The sequence below is a fragment of the Hemitrygon akajei genome, chromosome 1, assembly GCF_048418815.1.
Source record: "Hemitrygon akajei chromosome 1, sHemAka1.3, whole genome shotgun sequence".
NCBI classification, from domain to species: Eukaryota; Metazoa; Chordata; class Chondrichthyes; order Myliobatiformes; family Dasyatidae; genus Hemitrygon; species Hemitrygon akajei.
Window position 1 is genome coordinate 217,786,597 of NC_133124.1, and position 19,171 is coordinate 217,805,767.

General features: G+C 43.9%; 1 protein-coding gene across 1 annotated transcript in view; it reads left to right on the top strand.

The window, feature by feature from the left end:
- The first annotated feature begins 299 nt into the window (after positions 1-299).
- The window catches only part of LOC140729376 (myoferlin-like), a 165,489-nt gene continuing 146,617 nt past the window's right edge, over positions 300-19,171 (top strand). Inside the window, exons 1-4 of the mRNA XM_073049089.1 lie at positions 300-312; positions 13,418-13,563; positions 15,794-15,922; positions 17,229-17,291. Of these exons, the coding sequence (XP_072905190.1) occupies positions 300-312; positions 13,418-13,563; positions 15,794-15,922; positions 17,229-17,291 (351 nt within the window). The remainder of the gene's footprint in view (positions 313-13,417; positions 13,564-15,793; positions 15,923-17,228; positions 17,292-19,171) is intronic.

Consider the following 19,171-nt stretch of genomic DNA (forward strand, 5'->3'; position numbering starts at 1 on the left):
ACTTGATGGTGAGTGTTGGGATGGACATTTTGCAGTAACGGGTGATATAGAGTGTGCAGAGTAAAAGAAGGATTAAGTATTAGCTGTAGCATTGCAAGGTGAAGTAGAGGGAGGAGCATGGTGCAGAGTGACATGGACAAGTGAAAGAGATGAGGGAAGAGAGATATTAAATAATAAATTTGAAAAAAATTATCAACCCTCTTTTTTCTCTTTTTATCAGAAACTGAAATTTAAATTGAAGGGAAATCCTTTAGATGCAAAATCCTCTCTGCAAATTCATCTGAAAGAATCCGGCAAACATGGAAAGGGCAGGTAACATTGTTCTGCAATTTGAGGAAATGTCTGGCTCTTGAGCCAGCATTCTACAATATATAATCTGAGACAGGGGACCCTGCAAACAGCCATTGTGGTCACATCATCACTACGTGCTAGAGCAACTGAGTAATGATTAGACCCAGGAAACCTAAAGGTAAATCAGCTTCCAAATTGATCAGCAAAGGAGAGGGTTCAGTAAAGTGATGTGGCAAAAAGGAAGCATACACTCTAGCTACTTCATGAGGTACCTCCTGCATCTAATAAAATGGCCCCGAGTGTATATTTGTGGACTTCTGCTGCTTAGCCCAGCCATTTCAAGGTTCGACATGTTATAAGTTCAGAGATGCTCTTCTGAACACCACTGTTGTAACGCACGGTTATTAGAGTTACTGTCAACTTGGACCAGCCTAGCCATTCTCCTCTAACATTTCATTAACAGGACATTCTTGCCCACAGAATTGCTGCTCATTGGATGATTTTTGTTTTTGCACCATTCTTTATAAACTCTAGATACTGTTGTGTGGGAAATTCCCAGGTGATCAGTAGTTTCTGAGATATCCAGGACATCTCATCTGACACCAACAATCATTTCAGGGTCAAAGTCACTTAGATTACATTTCTTACCCATTCTGATGTTTGGTGTGAACAACAACTGAACCTCTTGACCATGTCTGCATGATTTTATACTTTGAGTTGCTGCCACATGATTGGCTGATTAGATATCTGAATTAATGAACAGCTGTACAGGTGTACCAAATAAAGTGGCCACTAAGTGGAGATGGGGAGAAGGCATCTTTTCTGTGTACAGCATTATGGCCATGTTATGGCCACCACCTTTTAAAGTAAAAGTTGAGTTTGCCTACTGCAGCAGGTTATAAAAGCAGGACTGACATGTTTAGCAATAGTTGTATTTATTTATTTTGATTGTTTTTCTCAGTCTTGTTGGTTCCACTATTGTCCGGCTTGGAAACCTAGTTATGGAGAAGAGCGAAATTTTGTCCTTCAGCCAAATTCCTCTGGTGGATAAAAACAAGCAAAAAACTAAGGTAATGCTGTCTGTATCGAAACCTGCACCAAATCCCGTTCATCTGTCTTTTGCTTGCAGGTTGGCTGTTGATAAAGGCTGCTCAATTCACCTCCTTTGTTTAAAATACATCCAATGGCTCACCTCACCTTCCATTTCCTCCTCCACCTGAATTTTTTATGATATACCCTTCTGCAGTTTCAGTCTTTTGTGAACCAAACACCTTACCTATCTCAGTCCTAAGATGTAGAATTCTCACACTAAATTTGTCTCCCCTGTGGTTTTCACCCTATCCCTACTTTGTAACATTGCTCCTTGAAATAGAAGCCATCATCAATAAAAATTTGCCATTGCTTTCTGTGCATCGACAAAGTCTTCCACTGATATATCTGCCTGCCTTCTTACAATCTTTCTTTCTCTACTGGCTCTCAGCTCACTCCTCCATCCCTCCTTTATTTATTATAGGCCCTTCTGGTCCAATGAGCCAATGCTGGCCCACTGGCACCTATGAGACCAATTAACCTTCTAACCAGTAGGTCTTTGGAATATGTGATGAAACTGGAGCACCTGGAAGGAACTCACTTGGTCACAGGGAGAATGTATAGATGCCTTCAGATGGCAGCAGGAATTGAACCTATGTTACTGGCACTGTAATAGTGTTACACTAACTGCTAGGTCATCGTCTTCCCCCCCTACACCTTCAATCCTGGTACAGGGTCTTAACTCGAAACACTGCCAAATCCTCTCACTCCACAGATGCTGTTTGAACCACTGGGTTCCTTCAGCAATTTTTTTTGCACAGATTCCAGTGTGTACAGTCTCGTGTCTCCCTCATTCTAGCCTGGTTCAGCTCTAGAGGGATCCCTGCGATTTGCTGAACCAGACAAAAGGGACATATTGTTTCAGAATGCTGTAGGGATGTGCTTGCGTAATTGATTCGCTATATGTGCCTGTATTTCTCTAAGAATGATTGGGGAGGGGATAAGGTTGTGAGTGTCTGCTTACCTGTGAGTATATGTGGATGTTTGTTTCTGTGCTTAACTGGCTATTGAGTATGAGTATGTACATGCCTGAGTGTGTGTTTGTCTACCTAAGTGTAGGCATATGTCTGGCTGGGTGTCTGTCTTCTATTGAGTTTCTGCCCATCTCAATGTGAAGTGCTGTTTGAGAATTTTGAGAATCACTGCTGACATCAGCAGTTGTGGTGCATTTGGAATTACAGGGGCTCTGTGGGTTACAGATGATCTAATTTATGTAAACCTAACTTTGCAAACATTTTCCCATACTTTTTTACTGAGATAGTGATAATGAAATTATTTTGTGATATTTATTAATGACTCCTTACAGTATGTATTACATTAGTTTAATTATAGTAATGTAAATGTGATTTTTTGATGAATTGAAAGAATTGTAGCAAGTGAGTGTAGAGCATTACAATGTGGGTAGCTCTAGAAAATGGACATTTCTGACTCACAGAGAAATTGACTTTTGGAGAATTCTCAGGAATCCTTGTGTAATTTGGGGGCTGCCTGTATTGAGGTTTGACGTATTCTTGGCCAATTGAAGAATGGACACTGTTTCAGAGCATATCACTGTCTGCAAATAGTTGTGTAAGCACAGTCTGTCATCGCCATCACAATTTTGTTCCGGAAAGCCTGGCAGAAAGCTCTTACTTCCTGGTGTGGCCCTCAATTCCAAAGATCCAGAGGACCCAGTCAAAAAAAATGGGACTCATTCTCCTTTCCCTCTTATGCCTGCTCCATAAGTGGAGTACTGTTCTGTGTTCTGGTCACCTCACTACAGGAAAGATGTGGAAACTATAGAAAGGATGCAGAGGAGATTTACAAGGATGTTGCCTGGATTGGGGAGCATGCCATGAGAATAGGTTGAGTGAACTTGGCCTTTTCTCCTTGGAGCGACGGAGGATGAGGGGTGACCTGATAGAGGTGTACAAGATGATGAGAGGCATTGATCATGTGGATTGTTAGAGGCTTTTTCCCAGGGCTGAAATGGCTAGCATGAGGGGGCACAGTTTTAAAGTGCTTGGAAGTAGGTACAGAGGAGATGTCAGGGGTAAGTTTTTTACTCAGAGTGGTGAGAGGGTGGAATGGCTGCCGGTAACGGTGGTGGAGGTGGAAACGATAGGGTCTTTTAAGAGCCTCCTGAATAGGTACATGGAGCTTAGAAAAAGGGCTATGGGTAATCCTAGGTAATTTCTAAGGTAAAGACACATTCGGCACAGCTTTGTGGGCTGAAGGGCCTGAATTGTGCTGTAGGTTTTCTATGTTTCTATAAGTATGGGATGGAGCATGGCAAAGTTGGAATTCAATGTTTTTAAAATCATGACTGCTGGTACTTGTTTACTTTTTCCTATATTCAGTGAAAACAGACTTGTACTTTTTACATTGGGTTTAGAATTTAGGGTCATGTAGTCATACAGTATGGATACAGGCTCTTTGGCCCACATACTCAAGCCAACCATCAAGCATCCATCCAAATTAGTTCTACAGTAATCCCATTTTATTCTCCCCACTGTTCTACAAGCTTCCTGCGGTGGGGGAAATCACATTTGCCTATTACCCTGCCAACCTGCACATTGCGAAACGAAATTGAAATATCTGCAGGAAACCTGTAAGATCATAGACTTCATGCAGACGAATGCCAGGATTGAACGTGGATTGCTGGAGATGTGATTTCAGCACCTCTACAAGCTGCACCACTGTGCTGGGCTAAAACTACAGTCTTAATGCACTGATATAAATCAAGATGGATAATCTCAGTACTGCTGTCTCACACTCCTATTGAGAGCAGATGAAAATCTAAGCTTTTTTTTTCCAGTCCTGAAGAAGGGTCTCAGCCTGAAAAGTGAACTATTCATTTCCATGGACGCTGCCTGACCTGCTGAGTTCCTCCAGCATTTTGTGTGCGTTGCTTTAGATTTCTAGCATCTGCAAACTTTTTCATGTTTGTGATTCATCACTCTTACGTTGGCTGGTGCTGGCAGATTGTGGTTTACTGCCTATCTGTTATGATGGTGGTGAATGTCTGCAATGTTGATGATACTGTAGCGATGTACTACACACAGCGCTGAAATAATGACACGCAGTTGGTAACTCGTTTCGAGACTAGTTTATTCAAACTTCGCGCCGCTGGCATTTAATCCCTAGCGCCCGCCCTCTCCGGGCGGAAATGACATCAGAGGTGCATTACCAAAGTCTCCCCCCACGCGCTGGCTATTTGTGAGCTGGTTCGCCTGCGCAGAAAGTGGGTCGCCACATAACCCCCCCCCTCCCCAGAACCGGCAGTACACCCCCCAATGTCCACAGTCTGGATCAGCCTCTGTTTGGGAGGTCTGCCGCTGCGCCGTGGTGCCTGAACCTCGACCGGCTGTGCCAAGTCCGCATGGGCTGGTTTGAGTCAGTCCACTGTGAAAACCTCCTCTCTCCCCCCAATGTCCAGAACGTACGTGGACCCGTTGTTGTTGATCACCTTGAATGGCCCCTCGTACGGCCGCTGTGGTGGTGTCCGGTGTCTGCCCCTTCGTACAAACACAAACTTACAGTTCTGCAGGTCTGTGGGTACATGGGTCAGGGTCTGACCATGCTGTGAAGTCGGTACAGAGGCCAGGTTGCCGAGCTTCTCACGTAGTCTGTCCAGGTTCTTCCTCTTGCCCCCTTGGGGCTGGTATGAACTCTCCCAGGATGGCCAGGGGTGCGCCATACACCAACTCGGCCGACGAGGCGTGCAGATCCTCCTTGGGCGCTGTACAAATTCCAAGCAGGACCCAGGGAAGTTCGTCAACCCAGTTAGGTCCTCTCGGGCGGGCCATGAGAGCCGACTTCAAGTGACAGTGGAAGAGTTCCACCAGTCCGTTCGACTGTGGGTGGTAGGCAGTTGTGTGGTGTAGCTGAGTTCCCAACAGGCTGGCCACAGCCGACCACAGGTTGGAGGTGAACTGGGCGCCTCTGTCGGAAGTAATGTGGGCCAGTACCCCGAAGCGTGCTACCCAGGTTGCGATCAGTGCTCGGGTGCAGGAATCGGCAGATGTGTCGGTGAGCAGGACCGCCTCTGGCCACCTCGTGAACCGGTCTACCATAGTTAGGAGGTACCGCGCTCCTCGGGACACTGGTAGGGGGCCCACGATATCCACATGAATGTGGTCGAACCTCCGGTGGGTGGGTTCGAACTGCTGTGGCGGGGCTTTAGTGTGCTGCTGCACCTTGGCTGTTTGGCACTGCGTGCACGTTCTGGCCCATTCACTGCTGGAGACCACTGCGAACTTGCTGGAGACCAGCTGGACGGTTGTCCTGATAGATGGGTGTGCCAAACCGTGTATGGAATCGAAAACTCGCCGCCTCCAGGCTGCTGGGACGATGGGGCGAGGTTGGCCGGTAGCCACGTCGCACAGGAGGGTCCTATCACCTGGGCCTACGAGAAAGTCCTGCAGCTGCAAACCCGAGACTGCGGTCCTGTAGCTGGGCATCTCGTCGTCTGCCTGCTGCACCTCCGCCAGTGCTGCATAGTCCACCCCCAGGGACAGGGCCTGGACAGCTGGTCTGGAGGGTACGTCCGCCATGACGTTGTCCTTTCCCGAGACATGCTGGATGTCCATCGTGTACTCGGAGATGCAGGACAGATGTCGCTTCTGGCGAGCCGACCAGGGATCAGACACCTTCGTGAACGCAAAGGTCAATGGTTTGTGGTCCGTGAACGCGGTGAACGGCCTGCCTTCTAAGAAGTACCTGAAATGCCGGATTGCCAGATACAGTGCCAACAGTTCCCGGTCGAAAGCACTGTACTTGAGTTTGGGTGGTCGTAGGTGCTTGCTGAAGAACGCCAGGGGTTGTCAGCGCCCCTCGATGAGCTGCTCCAGCACCCCACTGACTGCTGTGTCAGATGCGTCCACCGTGAGGGCGGTCGGAACATCCGTTCTGGGGTGCACCAGCATCGCGGCATCTGCCAAGGCCACTTGGCTTTAACGAAAGTGGCCGCAGCCTCCTTGTCCCAAGTAATGTCCTTGCCTTTACCCGACATCAGGGTGTACAAACTGCTCATGATATGGGCTGCTGAGGGGAGGAAACGGTGGTAGAAGTTCACCATACCAACGAACTCCTGCAGGCCTTTGACCGTGTTGGGCCGGGCAAAGTGGCGGATCGCATCTACTTTGGCGGGCAGAAGTGTTGCCCTGTCTTTGGTAATCCTGTGGCCCAGGAAGTCGATGGTATCGAGACCGAACTGGCATTTGGCCGGGTTGATCGTGAGGCCGAAATCACTCAGGCGGGAGTAGAGCTGGCGGAGGTGGGACAGATGCTCCTGATGACAACTGCTGGCTATAAGGATGTCGTCCAAATAGATGAACGCAAAGTCCAGGTTGCGTCCCACCGTGTCCATTAGCCGCTGGAACATCTGTGTGGCATTCTTCAGGCTGAACGGCATTCGGAGGAACTCGAACAGGCCGAACGGGGTGATGAGTGCTGTTTTGGGGATGTCTTCAGGGTGTACCGGGATTTGATGGTATCCCCGGACGAGGTCTACTTTGGAAAAGATTCTTGCCCCGTGCAGGTTTGCTGCAAAGTCCTGTATGTGCGGCACGGGGTAGCAGTCTGGAGTGGTAGCCTCATTCAGTCTGCGGTAGTCGCTGCATGGTTTCCAACCCCCGGCTGCTTTGGGCACCATGTGCAGGGGGGAGGCCCATGGGCTGTCGGACCTCCGTACGATCCCCAATTCCTCCATCCTCTTGAACTCTTCCTTCGCCAGGCGGAGCTTTTCCAGGGGGAGCCTTCATGCGCGGGCGAGGAGGGGTGGTCCTTGGGTCGGAATGTGGTGCTGTACCCCGTGTCTGGGCATGGCTGCCGTGAACTGCGGTGCTGAATCGATGGAAATTCCACCAGGATTCTGGTGAATTTGTTGTCCGACAGCGTGATGGAGTCTAGGTGTGGGGCCGGCAACTTGGCTTCAGCCAGGGAAAATCTCGGCATGTACCAGTCTTTTCCCTTGCAAGTCGACCAGCAGGCTGTGAGCTCGCAAGAAGTCTGCCCCCAGAAGTGGTTGGGCTTCCACGGCCAGGGTGAAGTCCCACGTGAACCGGCTGGCGCCGAATTGCAGCTGCACTGTGCGGGTGCCGCAGGTCTGTATCGTGCTGCCGTTTGCAGCCCTCAGGGTGGGTCCTGGCTTCCTGTTGTGGGTGTCGTACCCCGTCGGGGGCAAGACGCTGATCTCTGCTCTGGTGTCGACCAAGAAGCGGCGTCCCGACTGTTTGTCCCAGACATACAAGAGGCTGTCCTGGTGGCCAGCCGCCATAGTCATTAGCGGCAGCTGGCCCTGGCCCTTGCAGGGCGGGCGACAACAGCGGGCTTTTGTGCCCCATCGCTGGTGGTAGAAACACCACTGTTCACTGGCCTCCTCACTCCTGCCTCTGTGTTGTGTGCGCCCCCCTGCCGGGCCTGGTCTGTTAATCTGACGCCACGCTCTCCCTCTTGGCTTTCCACAGCACGTCTGCTCGGGCTGCCACCTTCCGGGGGTCGCTGAAATCTACGTTGGCCAGCAGCAGATGTATGTCCTCGGGCAGTCGCTCTAGGAACGCTTGCTTGAACATGAGGCAGGGCTTGTGTCCGTCAGCCAGGGACAGCATCTCGTTCATCAATGCTGACGGCAGTCTGTCTCCCAAACCATCCAGGTGGAGCAGGCGGGCACCTCGCTCACGCCGTGAGAGGCCAAAGGTCCCAATGAGCAGTGCTTTGAATGCTTCATATTTGCCTTCTTCCGGGGGCGACTGTATGAAATCTGCAACCTGGGCGGCCGCCTCCTGGTCAAGGGCGCTCACCACGTGGTAGTAACGCGTGGAATCAGAGGATATCTGCCGAATCTGGAACTGGGCTTCTGCTTGGCTAAACCACACGTGGTCGCAGCGTCCAGAAAGTCAGCTGTTTTAGCGAAACTGCGTGAACAGATGAAGAGTTGGTCATCTTTGGTCCAAATCCCGTTTGGACTGTCGTGGTCACCAATGTAGCGATGTGCTACACACAGCGCTGAAATAACGACACGTAGTCAGTAAGTTGTTTCGAGACTAGTTTATTCAAACTTCGCGGCGCTTGCATTTAATCCCTAGTGCCAGCCCTCTCCGGGCGGAAATGACGTCAGAGATGCATTACCAAAGTCTCCCCCCACGCGCTGGTTACTTGTGAGCCAGTTCGCCTGCGCAGAAAGTGGGTCGCCATAATACTTTCACCATATTTTCTGGTGGGAGCTACTGCCTTGTACTCTTACAACTCTAGTTCAATCCTATTTCCAGTTCTGTCTTTGTGGAGTTTGGATTTTTGTTAATTGGTAGGATGATTGGCTCTAGATGAATAGCAGAATCTGGAGGAGAGTTAATGAGAATGTGGAGGGAATAAATTGGAAAAGTGTAGGATTAGTATCATAGGGAGCTTGCTTCTTGGAGGTTCGAAGTACCTGTTTCTGTTCTCTGGCTCTATAAAAAAGCAGATTGCGTATCTTATTCCATAGCTAAGGATTTTGAATGATGGAGAACAGTGGTGACTTGTTGACATATCAGCAGTTGCTGGTATTCATAGCATTTGTGCAAATTCAGGTATTCTAGGATTGATAGAAGATGTCAGAACAGTAATGTAAATTTCTGCAATGTATTTTGTAGATGTACAGGGTGTCCCTGAGTTACGAACATCTGACTTACAAACAACTTGTACTTACAAACAGCCTGCCATAAAGCCTATTATATTAAAAATTCATCAGCTCAAGGAAGGAGAAGGCTGTCCACCATTTTAATTCGGATCACGTTGCCGTTAGCACTGTGTTGAGTGTGTAACTTTGTATTTGGCTTAAAAATTTCTTAGCAAGATTCACCCTGACCCCCTTTTCCAGTCAGCTCCGTCCCCAATTGTCCCATTTAACTTGTCTCAGTGCAGGAAGACTGTAGGACTCAGGGGAGCTCAGGACCTGCTGCCCGCGGCTGCAACTGAATCCGCAGTGTTTCTGTTCCATTAATAGAAAACGATCACAATTGAAAATAAAGCAATTGGAAACGCCAATTGAAAAGTGTTAGGCTACAGTCGGTTGACAATCGGAACAATTTTAAAGGATAAAGTGAGAATAATGGAGCATGCGAAAGGCCCTGCCCCGATGAAAGCTACAATTATTACTAAGCAATGCAGTGGTTCATTTATTGAAATACATATGTTTCTTAAGTGTTTTATATGCATAGAAAGGTAAAATATATACTATATACTAAGACAAACGTTTGACTAACTGACGCTGAATAATACTGGATGTACCTGTTCCGACTTACGTACAAATCTGACTTAAAGATGGACTTGGGAACGGAACTCGTTCGTAGCCCCGGGACATGCTGCACACATAGCACTTATGCTATGTGTACATAGAAAGAGGGGGTGCAGATCAGGCAGGTTGCTCTAATTTGCCTACAGTTGAACTTTCTGAGGGTTGATTAAGTTAGACACATCTAGACAAGTGGAAGGTATCACATCAGATTGCTGATGTACCTTCAGCAAGGATTTCTGAAGTCAAGAGGAAATTCATGTGAAGTCCTCAGTGGATAAATATCAATAGGCTACTCAGTTTTGAATTGCAAGGTGGAAAGTGGTCACTGTTCTTGTCTATGCAAGTGGTTGCTGGGGGGAGGAACTAAATGGAGATCTGATTTTCATCTCCCTTTTCTAGAACACAATAAGCTTTGATATATTCTATGATACACCCACAACTAATAAAAGAGAAAAGCAGGATGGTAAGTGAGGTATTTTATATGAACTTTGAGTTGGACAATAGTAGCCACACTTATAAAGCACTGTGTGATTGTGAAAGGTTCTACAAAAATGTACAAGGCTTTTAAATGTGTATAGAATATCTATTTATTTCAGACCCTTAGTTTCAGCTTCAAAGTAGAAGGATAATTAGATCAGTGAGTTAATACACTGTCTGGCATGTGCTAACATGTTAACTCTCTTGAAACTCCCAGGGGAGGTAAAGAAATATACCAGACTTAAGTTTCAAATTCTGCCCAGTGTGAAAGGTCTGTTGTGCATATAGAGGATGAGTTAACTAATTGAAGAATTTTTTCCCATTTTTCGATAGGTAAGGTAAGCTCCCTTTCCCAACCATTTTTAATTTTATTAGATGCATCTGAATGAATTTTCATAATTATGTTGTAGATAGATGCTATTGCACCTTTCTGAGAAGAATCTAAAATTTTTTCCAAACTATCCATAGAGTATTAGTTAGTTAACTTGTCCTCTATATGTGCTAAACATTCATTGAAACAGTTCGAAGTAGTTCATAGGGCCCATATGTCTAAGGATAAATTAGCTCGTTATTATTCTCATATAAGTCCAGTATGTGACAGATGTCACTCTGAGACCGCTTCTTTAACTCATATATTTTGGTCATGTTCCGCTTTGAAAAAATATTGGGAAGATATCTTTGATATTATTTCAAATGTTTTGAATATTGATTTGCAACCTCATCCTATTACGGCAATTTTTGGTTTACCAATGATAGAACCACACCATTTAACCTCTTCAGCGTGTCGGATGATTGCAATTCTCACATTAATAGCTAAAAGATCGATTTTGCTGAATTGGAAGGAGATTAATCCTCCCACCACATTTCATTGGTTGTCTCAAACTATGTTATGTTTAATCTTAGAAAAAAATCAGAAGAGTTATATACGATCCTTCTATTAAATTTGATCAGACTTGGAGGCCTTTTATTCAATACTTTCATATGATGTGATTAAACCCCTTTTCAAACCTATTCTTGTGTTAATATATGTCGGGAGGTTCGGAGCTGGTGACACAAATGGTCTTTTTTTTTTGATGCTTATAAACAGTCAATGTTTTTTTCTTTTTTTTCCTGTCAGGTTAGTATTGGTTAGTTTAGTTTTTTTGGGGGGGTATATATTTTTTTCTTTTTGGATATGTTAATCCTTTTTTTGTGAACTCTACATTTGTGTTTGAACATTTTTGGGAGGTTTATTACCTTTGTATTAACTGAATATATAATTATATACGTTATCTATTAACAATGTAATCCCAATAATTGTGTAGCAATACTATGTATATCCACTATTTTGATATTAATAAATTGATTGAAAAAGAAAAGAAAGGTCTGTTGCCATCTGCAGTAAAATCACAGCTGATCTTAACCTCTTTCCACTCTGCTGCCGGGTCCCCAAAACCCTGTTATTTCATTAAAGTTCAAGATTAAGCTGATTTAATTTCACCTTGTATGCGTTTGGTGAGTAAGCCTCACCAGCCATCTTGGGAGTTCCAAAGATTCACAATCCTCAGAGGGAAGAACTTCATCTCAGCGTTAAATGACTAATTCCTTTTCTTGAAACCATGCTCAAGGTGAAAATTGCAAAACTGCAAATGCTGGAAATATTCAGTGGGTCTGACCACTTCTGTGGGAAGAAAAACAGAGTCAACATTTCAGATTGAAGAACCTTTGTTAGAACTACAAAGAAGACAAAAAAAAAGCTTTAAAAGCTGCAGGGAAGGTGGTGGAAAGTGTCATGGGAGACATGAGGATTAATAAAAACAAATGACCAGATGAGATCTATCTCAGGTTGCTGTGGAAAGCAAGGGAAAGGATAGCAGAGGCCATGATGGAGATTTTTGCATCTTTGTTAGCCATTGATGAGATGTAGAAGATTAGGGGTTAGCTAATGTTCTGTTATTTAAGAAGGACAGCATAGATAAGTCAGGTAATTACAAGCCGGCAAGCCTTGCTTATGTTAGTGGTAGAGATTATACTGGTCTAGTTTACTCTGCCATTTAAACATGACAAACTTATTTTCTCTCTCTCAACTCCATTCACCTGCCTTCTCCCCATAACCTTTGACATCTTTACTCATCAAGAACCGATCCACTCTTGCCTTAAGTATAAATGGTTTCAAATGGTTCTTTGTTATCAGAGAATGTATACAACCTGAAATACTTGCCTTTGTAGACATCCACAAAATACAAAAGAACCCAAAAAGAATAAACAACAGAAAAACTTTAGAACCCCAAATTCCCCTCCCTCCACCCAAGCAGCAGCAAGCATCAGCCTCCCCTCCCCCCACAACCTGTTTCAGCAAAAGCACCAGTGTCCACCACCCACCAGCTAAGCACCCAAAGAGAGCCCATGATTTGCAGTCAACAAAAACTGATGTTTACCCGACAGTTCAACATGCCACAGGCTCTGTCTTTCATTAACAAGGCACAGAGATATATCACCAATTTTCAAGGCAAATGGGGAGACTGACAGTCGCTGTTACAATATTACAGTCTGCTGCAATGAAATCCTGAGGTTCTATCTCCCGCAACGCCTCAGTTGGCAACACTGGCCTGAAATTGGTCATCCGCAGGGCCTCAGCTCAGAGACGCCATCTTCCAAGCCTTGCCTAGTGAATGACAATCGGCTGATGAGTTCCAGGAATGGGAACTCATCTGCTGTAAAAAAAAAGCAACACAGTTTGAGTGCCACCTGCAGATGAGACCTTCCGTAGAACCCCAACCACCTTGAAAAGGGAAAAAGACACTAAATAGAGAAATTAGGCTGTTTTTTTTGCAGATGAGTTCAAAGAAGCAGCCATTTGGCACCATCTTAACTCTTTTAAATTGGAATATAGCCAATATCTGAGGGGTAAGTCCTTTTAACAGATTGTTATTGATATTTGAAAAATACTTTAACGAAGGTGGTGGAATTAGTTATCACTATCTGTAGGAGACATTTAGACAAGCACTCGAATAGGCAAGGCATAGAAAGATACAGACCTAATGCAGATAAATGAGAGAAGTTAGATAGTTTGAAAGGTAAACATGGGTCAAAAGAACCCAATCTTGTACTGTATAGATCTATAATTCCATGCATTTGAGTGGAAATGCTGATGTTTTTCTGTGGGAGTGTGTCTGTAATGGGGTAATTGCAATGTGTGGCTGCTGTGTGTGTGGAGGCACGAGATGTCTTTGTGCATTCTGCAGCTGATTACGTATTCAACAGGACACATGCAGCTTGAATGTGTATGCATGCACGAGTGAGTGATATGCTTTTTCCTTTTAGGCAAAACTGAGCAGCCACCATCTGTAACAAACATCACTGGGGTACAGGAGCCTGCAGCAAGACCTCAATCTTTGCCTCCAGAACAAGATGCAGTCAAAGGGACCTCAAAGTTCTCTAGGAACTCAAATAAACCAGAAGATTTTCAGGTAAAGCGGACATTCTGCCTACAAGTTGTATCATTGTAAGCGACTCACTCGTACACACTTGCTGAGTTGCAATGACTATGTTTTCAATTCATATTGCATATGTCTGTATTGGGGAATATTTGGCTTGTTCTATTTGATCAAAGTAGTTTTCTTGACTGATTCAGCTAGGTGATTGATTATGGAAAGATTAACAAATAATTGATATGTACTATAGCTCAACTATAACTATAGAATATTGTACCTTACAATGAGGGTAACACGTTTGAATTAATCAGTGCACCCCAATGTTTATGTTCCATCCTTTATCACTGAATTCCAACACAATCCTGTTTTCCTGTGTATCCAACTCTAGCCTGTGGGCAAAATTCAGCCTTTTCTTGTCTTGCTGAAGTGGAGACTGAGATATTCTACAGCACTTGAGGCTTGTGGCTTTTCCAAAGTGATCTGCCATACTGAACAATGATGAGGTCAATTCTCAATTTGCTCAATTGCATTGTTTCAGCAGCCTGATCTCAACCTCAAGTACTCGCTGTATAGAATTTGTACATTTTTCCTTTGATCATATGAGTTTCTCCCATGGACTCTATGAATTCCTCTCACATTTCAAGAGATGTGCAAGTTGGTAGGATAATTGGTAACTATAAATTACCCGTAAGATCATAAGAAGTAGGAGTGGTATTAGGCCATTTGGCTCATCAATCTGCTCTGCCATTCCATCATAGCTAGTTTATTATCCCTCTTAACTCCATTCTCCTGTCTTTGCCCCATGACATTTGATGCCCTGACTAATCAAGGACTTATCAACCGCAGTTTTAAGTATACCCGGTGACATGACCTCCACAGGCATCTTTGGCAATTGATTCCACAGATTTACCACCGTCTGGCTTAAGAAATTCCTCATCTCTGTTCTGAATGGACATCCTTCCATTCTAATGTTAGACTCCCCCATTATAGAAAACATCCTTTCCAACATCCACTGTATATGGCCTTTTTAATACTTGCTAGGTTTCATTGAGCTCCCTCCCCATACCCGTCCTCCTTTCTTCTAAACTCCAGTGAGTACAGGCCCAGAGCCATCAAATGCTCCACATATATGCATTAATGCTTTAATTCCTGGAACATTCTCGTGAACCGCCTCTGGACCTTCTTCAATGCTAGCACATCTTTTCTTAGATAAGGGGTCCAAAACTGCTTGTAATACTCCGTGCAGTCTGACCAATGTCTTATAAAGCCTCAACATTACATTCTTGCTTTTATATTCTAGACCTTTCAAAATGAGTGCTAACATTGCATTTGCCTCCGTTACCACCAACTCATCCTGCAAGTTAACCATTAGGGAATGCTGCATGAGGACTCCCAAGTCCTTTTGCACCTCTGGTTTTTGAATTTTCTCCCTCTTTAGAAAATAGTCTGTGCCTTTATTCCTTCTACAAAAGTGAGTAACCATACACTTCTTGCGTAGCGTATGTAGTAGGAGAATTCAGTGTGAACTGATAGGCATGTTAGACTAGGTTACAGGGAAATAAATTGTTCGATAGAATTTCTTTGAGAGCTGCCACAGAGTTTGTGTTGAATATTGTCTTTCTATGTCAATAAAATAAGAGAAAATAACCTCAGGATTTATGTAACTGGATACCATATTCTCTGCTCATCCTCACTTTACAAAATCATGTTCTTTACTTTGAACTAACTTTGCAAATTAGTCCTGCAAAAGTGCATCTCCTCAAACATCCCTTCAATGTAGTGCTCTGTCCACTTCACTTTAGTAGGAATATTGTTGAGAGTGCTGGGTGGCACCACAGGAAGGATGTAAAGGCCTTGAGGAAGGTCAAGTGTGAGTTTCCCAAGATGTTTACTATCTGAAAAGTAGTTGGTTACAACAAGTTAGAATGGGACATGAAATTTCCAAATTGATGAGAGGTTTAATTTTGCTTAGCTCCACCCCGGTGAATGGGTCAATAACCAGTGAATGTAGATCTTAAATAATTAGAAAATCTAAAGGGAATTTGATGAAAAGTATTTTGAGTTTGAGATGGTGGAGGAAGCTGATTCCATAAATAATTGCAGAAAAGATTTGCCATATGCTTGAGGATGATACATTTATAGAGTTAGAAAAGAAGCAGTGATCTGTGATAAAATACCATAGACATGGTAAATTAACACAGTAATGATGGGTGGAATAGTCATCAAGCTGCAAGTTTCTATAATTACATGAAATCCTCATGATTAGGTTCGAATCCGGATTATCGAAGGCCGGCATCTCCAAGGTCTCAATATCAGACCTGTTGTGAAGGTGTACGTGGGAGACTCGACTTTTCGAACCAGAATCAGACGTGGGAACAATCCGGTCTTTGATGAGGTAAAGGGAATAATGCAAGAATGGAGGTTGTACTACAGGGTCATCCTGGGACATCCAACAGTGAATTTTTACAGTGATTAAGGCATTGAGTTATAGCAGAGAGAAAGCATTGAGTTAATATAGGGAAATGGTGCTGGTGGAGGTGGGGAGCGTTGAAGGTCTTATAAGATGTGCAATAAGCTCAGAATTTGAGTCAGACCATTGACTTATGCCCGGAAACATTTCTTCATAAAACATATTGGAAGTCTGGTACAAATGAAGGGTCTTGGGATGAAACGTCAACTGTTTATTCTCTTCCTGAGATTCTGCCTGACTTTGAGTTCTTCCAGCATCTTGTGTGTATTGCTCAAGATTTCCAGCATCTGCAGAATTTCTTGTGTATGAAATCTGGAACTTTTCTGTTAAAGAGCATGAACACAGTACTTTATTTGAAATTTGATCATGATTGATATATTTTATTAGTGGTTATAGTTATTCATTTGTAGAGATAAAAGACTTTGTAAACCAGCATGAGATAAGAATTAGTCATAATCTTATTTATTGTCTGAATAGGCTTAAGGAGATTTTATATGTTAAAAAATGTGAAAAGAAACAAGTTGCCATTGATTTTGGATGTATAACTTTGAACTTCAGGAGTAGGTGAGTGAGTGGATTTTGTGCATGCGTGTGTTGAATGGAGGTAAATGCATATGGTTGGGGTTAAGGGTGTGGCTATGCGCAAGTTTATTTTGGACAGTTTGAGTGTTTATGAGGCATGTGAGAGAATATGGCCATGGGAATGCAAGAATGTGGATTGTTGTATGCAATTCATGAGAGTGGGATTGGCTATGTTTGAGAGTAGGGTTTAGTCAGTTCCTCTGTGTTTGCTGTCTAGATTGCCTTCAGAGTCCTTGCTAAAAGAACATGAAAAATATATTATACAGCTTGGGGGGTTGGGGGTGTGGGTTACATAAAGCAGCAAACCATGGATAATTTACCTTTATACTTTGAATTGTGATTCTGTGGAATTCATTGCCACAGACAGCTGTGGAAGCAGTCATTGGGTATATTTAAAGCGAAGGTTGCTGGGTTCTTGATTAGTAAAGTTGTCAAAGGTTACGAGGATGTGGCAGGAAAATGGGGTTGAGAGGCTCATAAATCAATCATAATGGAATGATGGGAGCAGATTTGATGGGCCGAATGGCCTAATTCTGCTCCTGGCTTATGGTCTCAATTGATTATGTTTAAGGAGTGAAGTGAAACCTGCTTTGGTTTTCTTGTTCCTCAGGATAGCACCTAATCCAATGCTATATTTTGTTTTGCACAGATTTTCTTTCAGAATTTTCATAAAACACCTTCTGAAGTCTTCAATACTTCTATACACATTCAGGTAGGTTAACCCAAAGCTAACAAAAAATTTGAATTGTTTGCAAATCACAGCTGAAAGTATTTCATGGGATAGACACGCTTGCTGTCAATGTTGATTTTAAAAACTGTCTGCCAGTTCCGAAAAGTATGTAAAATTTACACAGAAATTGGCATTTGAGAATCAGGCTTAATATCACTGGCATATGTTGTTAAGTTTGTTAATTTTATGGCAGTAATGCAATAAAATACACGATAAATACACCATATCCTTGTTATATGCGGGGGATACGTTCCTTGCAGTCGACGCATAATGTGAATAATTATTTAAATGGAGAAAATAGGGATGCGTTCCAGAGGGCTTCCTGAATATGTTTTATCTGTAATTTATTCACATTTTCATACCAATACGACACAAAAGCAGTACCACAAGGCAACATTTATATTTCATCAATTTAAGGTAATATTCAATGTAATAAATCATAGAAAGTTAACATACTAGGGTGTACAGTACTCACCAACAGTGGCAGGTGTTTTCGCTCCGGGAGATGAGTGAGTGTTGTGGTGTCAGGATCATATCAAGCACAGCAAGGGGTGAAGAAAGACTCACAGAACTCTTAGAAATCCCGGCAGCAGGAGATGACATCGGTTTGAATAAAGTGGTGAGGGTTGTTGCTTGGGAGCATTTTGTTTTTCAGCATAAATTTGCTTGTAGGGAAAAAGGATTGACGTCAGGGAACGACTGAAATGCTGACTCCATTCTAAATGTGGGTCCATGTCCATCACCATTTGTGCTGAGTGTTCCGACTTCCACCATTCCCTCACCGTTGGTAAACTCCTGGGATTTTCAGAATCGTCTGTTGCTTGCAGTATCTGAGAGATAGTTTGCCGTAAAAAAATCTTGAATGTGGATCACACCTTGGTCCAGTGGTTGAATCAGCGATGTTGTGTTAGGCAGCAGGAAACGCACTGTTATATTATGATGAATGCTGCCCAAATGTTTAGGATGGGCTGGCACATTGTCAAGCAACAGAAGAACTGTAAAGGCAAAATTCTGTTCCCGGCAGTAGCATCCCAGAGCTGTGTTACCTTTACCTGATGCCGCACTGTTTATAATTTCTATCTTTTTTTTCCAAATGTTAAAGCGTTTCTCTGACACTTGGCTGATGGCCCAGGACATGAAATCAGATGCTTAGGAGGCATAGTTAAATATTTCAAGCACAAAATCACTGCACTGTAGGTAAAACCAACAAAAATTTAAGAGCGCAAGATCGCACCTCTACACCTTGCCAAAACCAATGCAAGACTGGCGGGAGTGAAACTGTGAGGCGCGCACACCTGACTTGTATTGGCAGAAAAGCGGTGTTTCTTGTCCCAACTGTGAGGGGTGTGCACGTGACTTGTATTGGCAGGAAAGCAGAGCTCCTGGCATAACTGAGAGTTTTGGATGCATATAAGGAGACGTTGGTAGAAATAGGTTCCTCACATAACTGAATCCGCATAGTCTGAAGACGCATATAACGAGGATAGGGTGTATAGAGGAAAAAAGAATTACATTAAGAGTGTATGTGCACATCTATTAAATAGTTAAGCTAAAATAAATTGTGCAAAAAAAATAAAGTAGTAAGGTGGTGCTCATGGATCCAGTGTCCATGTAGAAATTGGATGGCAGAGGAGAAGAAGCTGTTCCTGAATCACTGAGTGAGTGCCTTCAGGCTTCTGTACCTCCTTTCCGGTGGTTTGGCTTAAATTTTTCTTAGCAAGATTCACCCTGACCCCGCCTCCCCCTTTCTGGTTGGCTGGTGACGCAGTGAGATCAGCGCCGGGGTCGAGAACGGAGGTTCCCGATTTCGATCCAGTGACAGACTGCTTTCGAGCAAGCTCTTCATCCGTGCCGGGTTGATG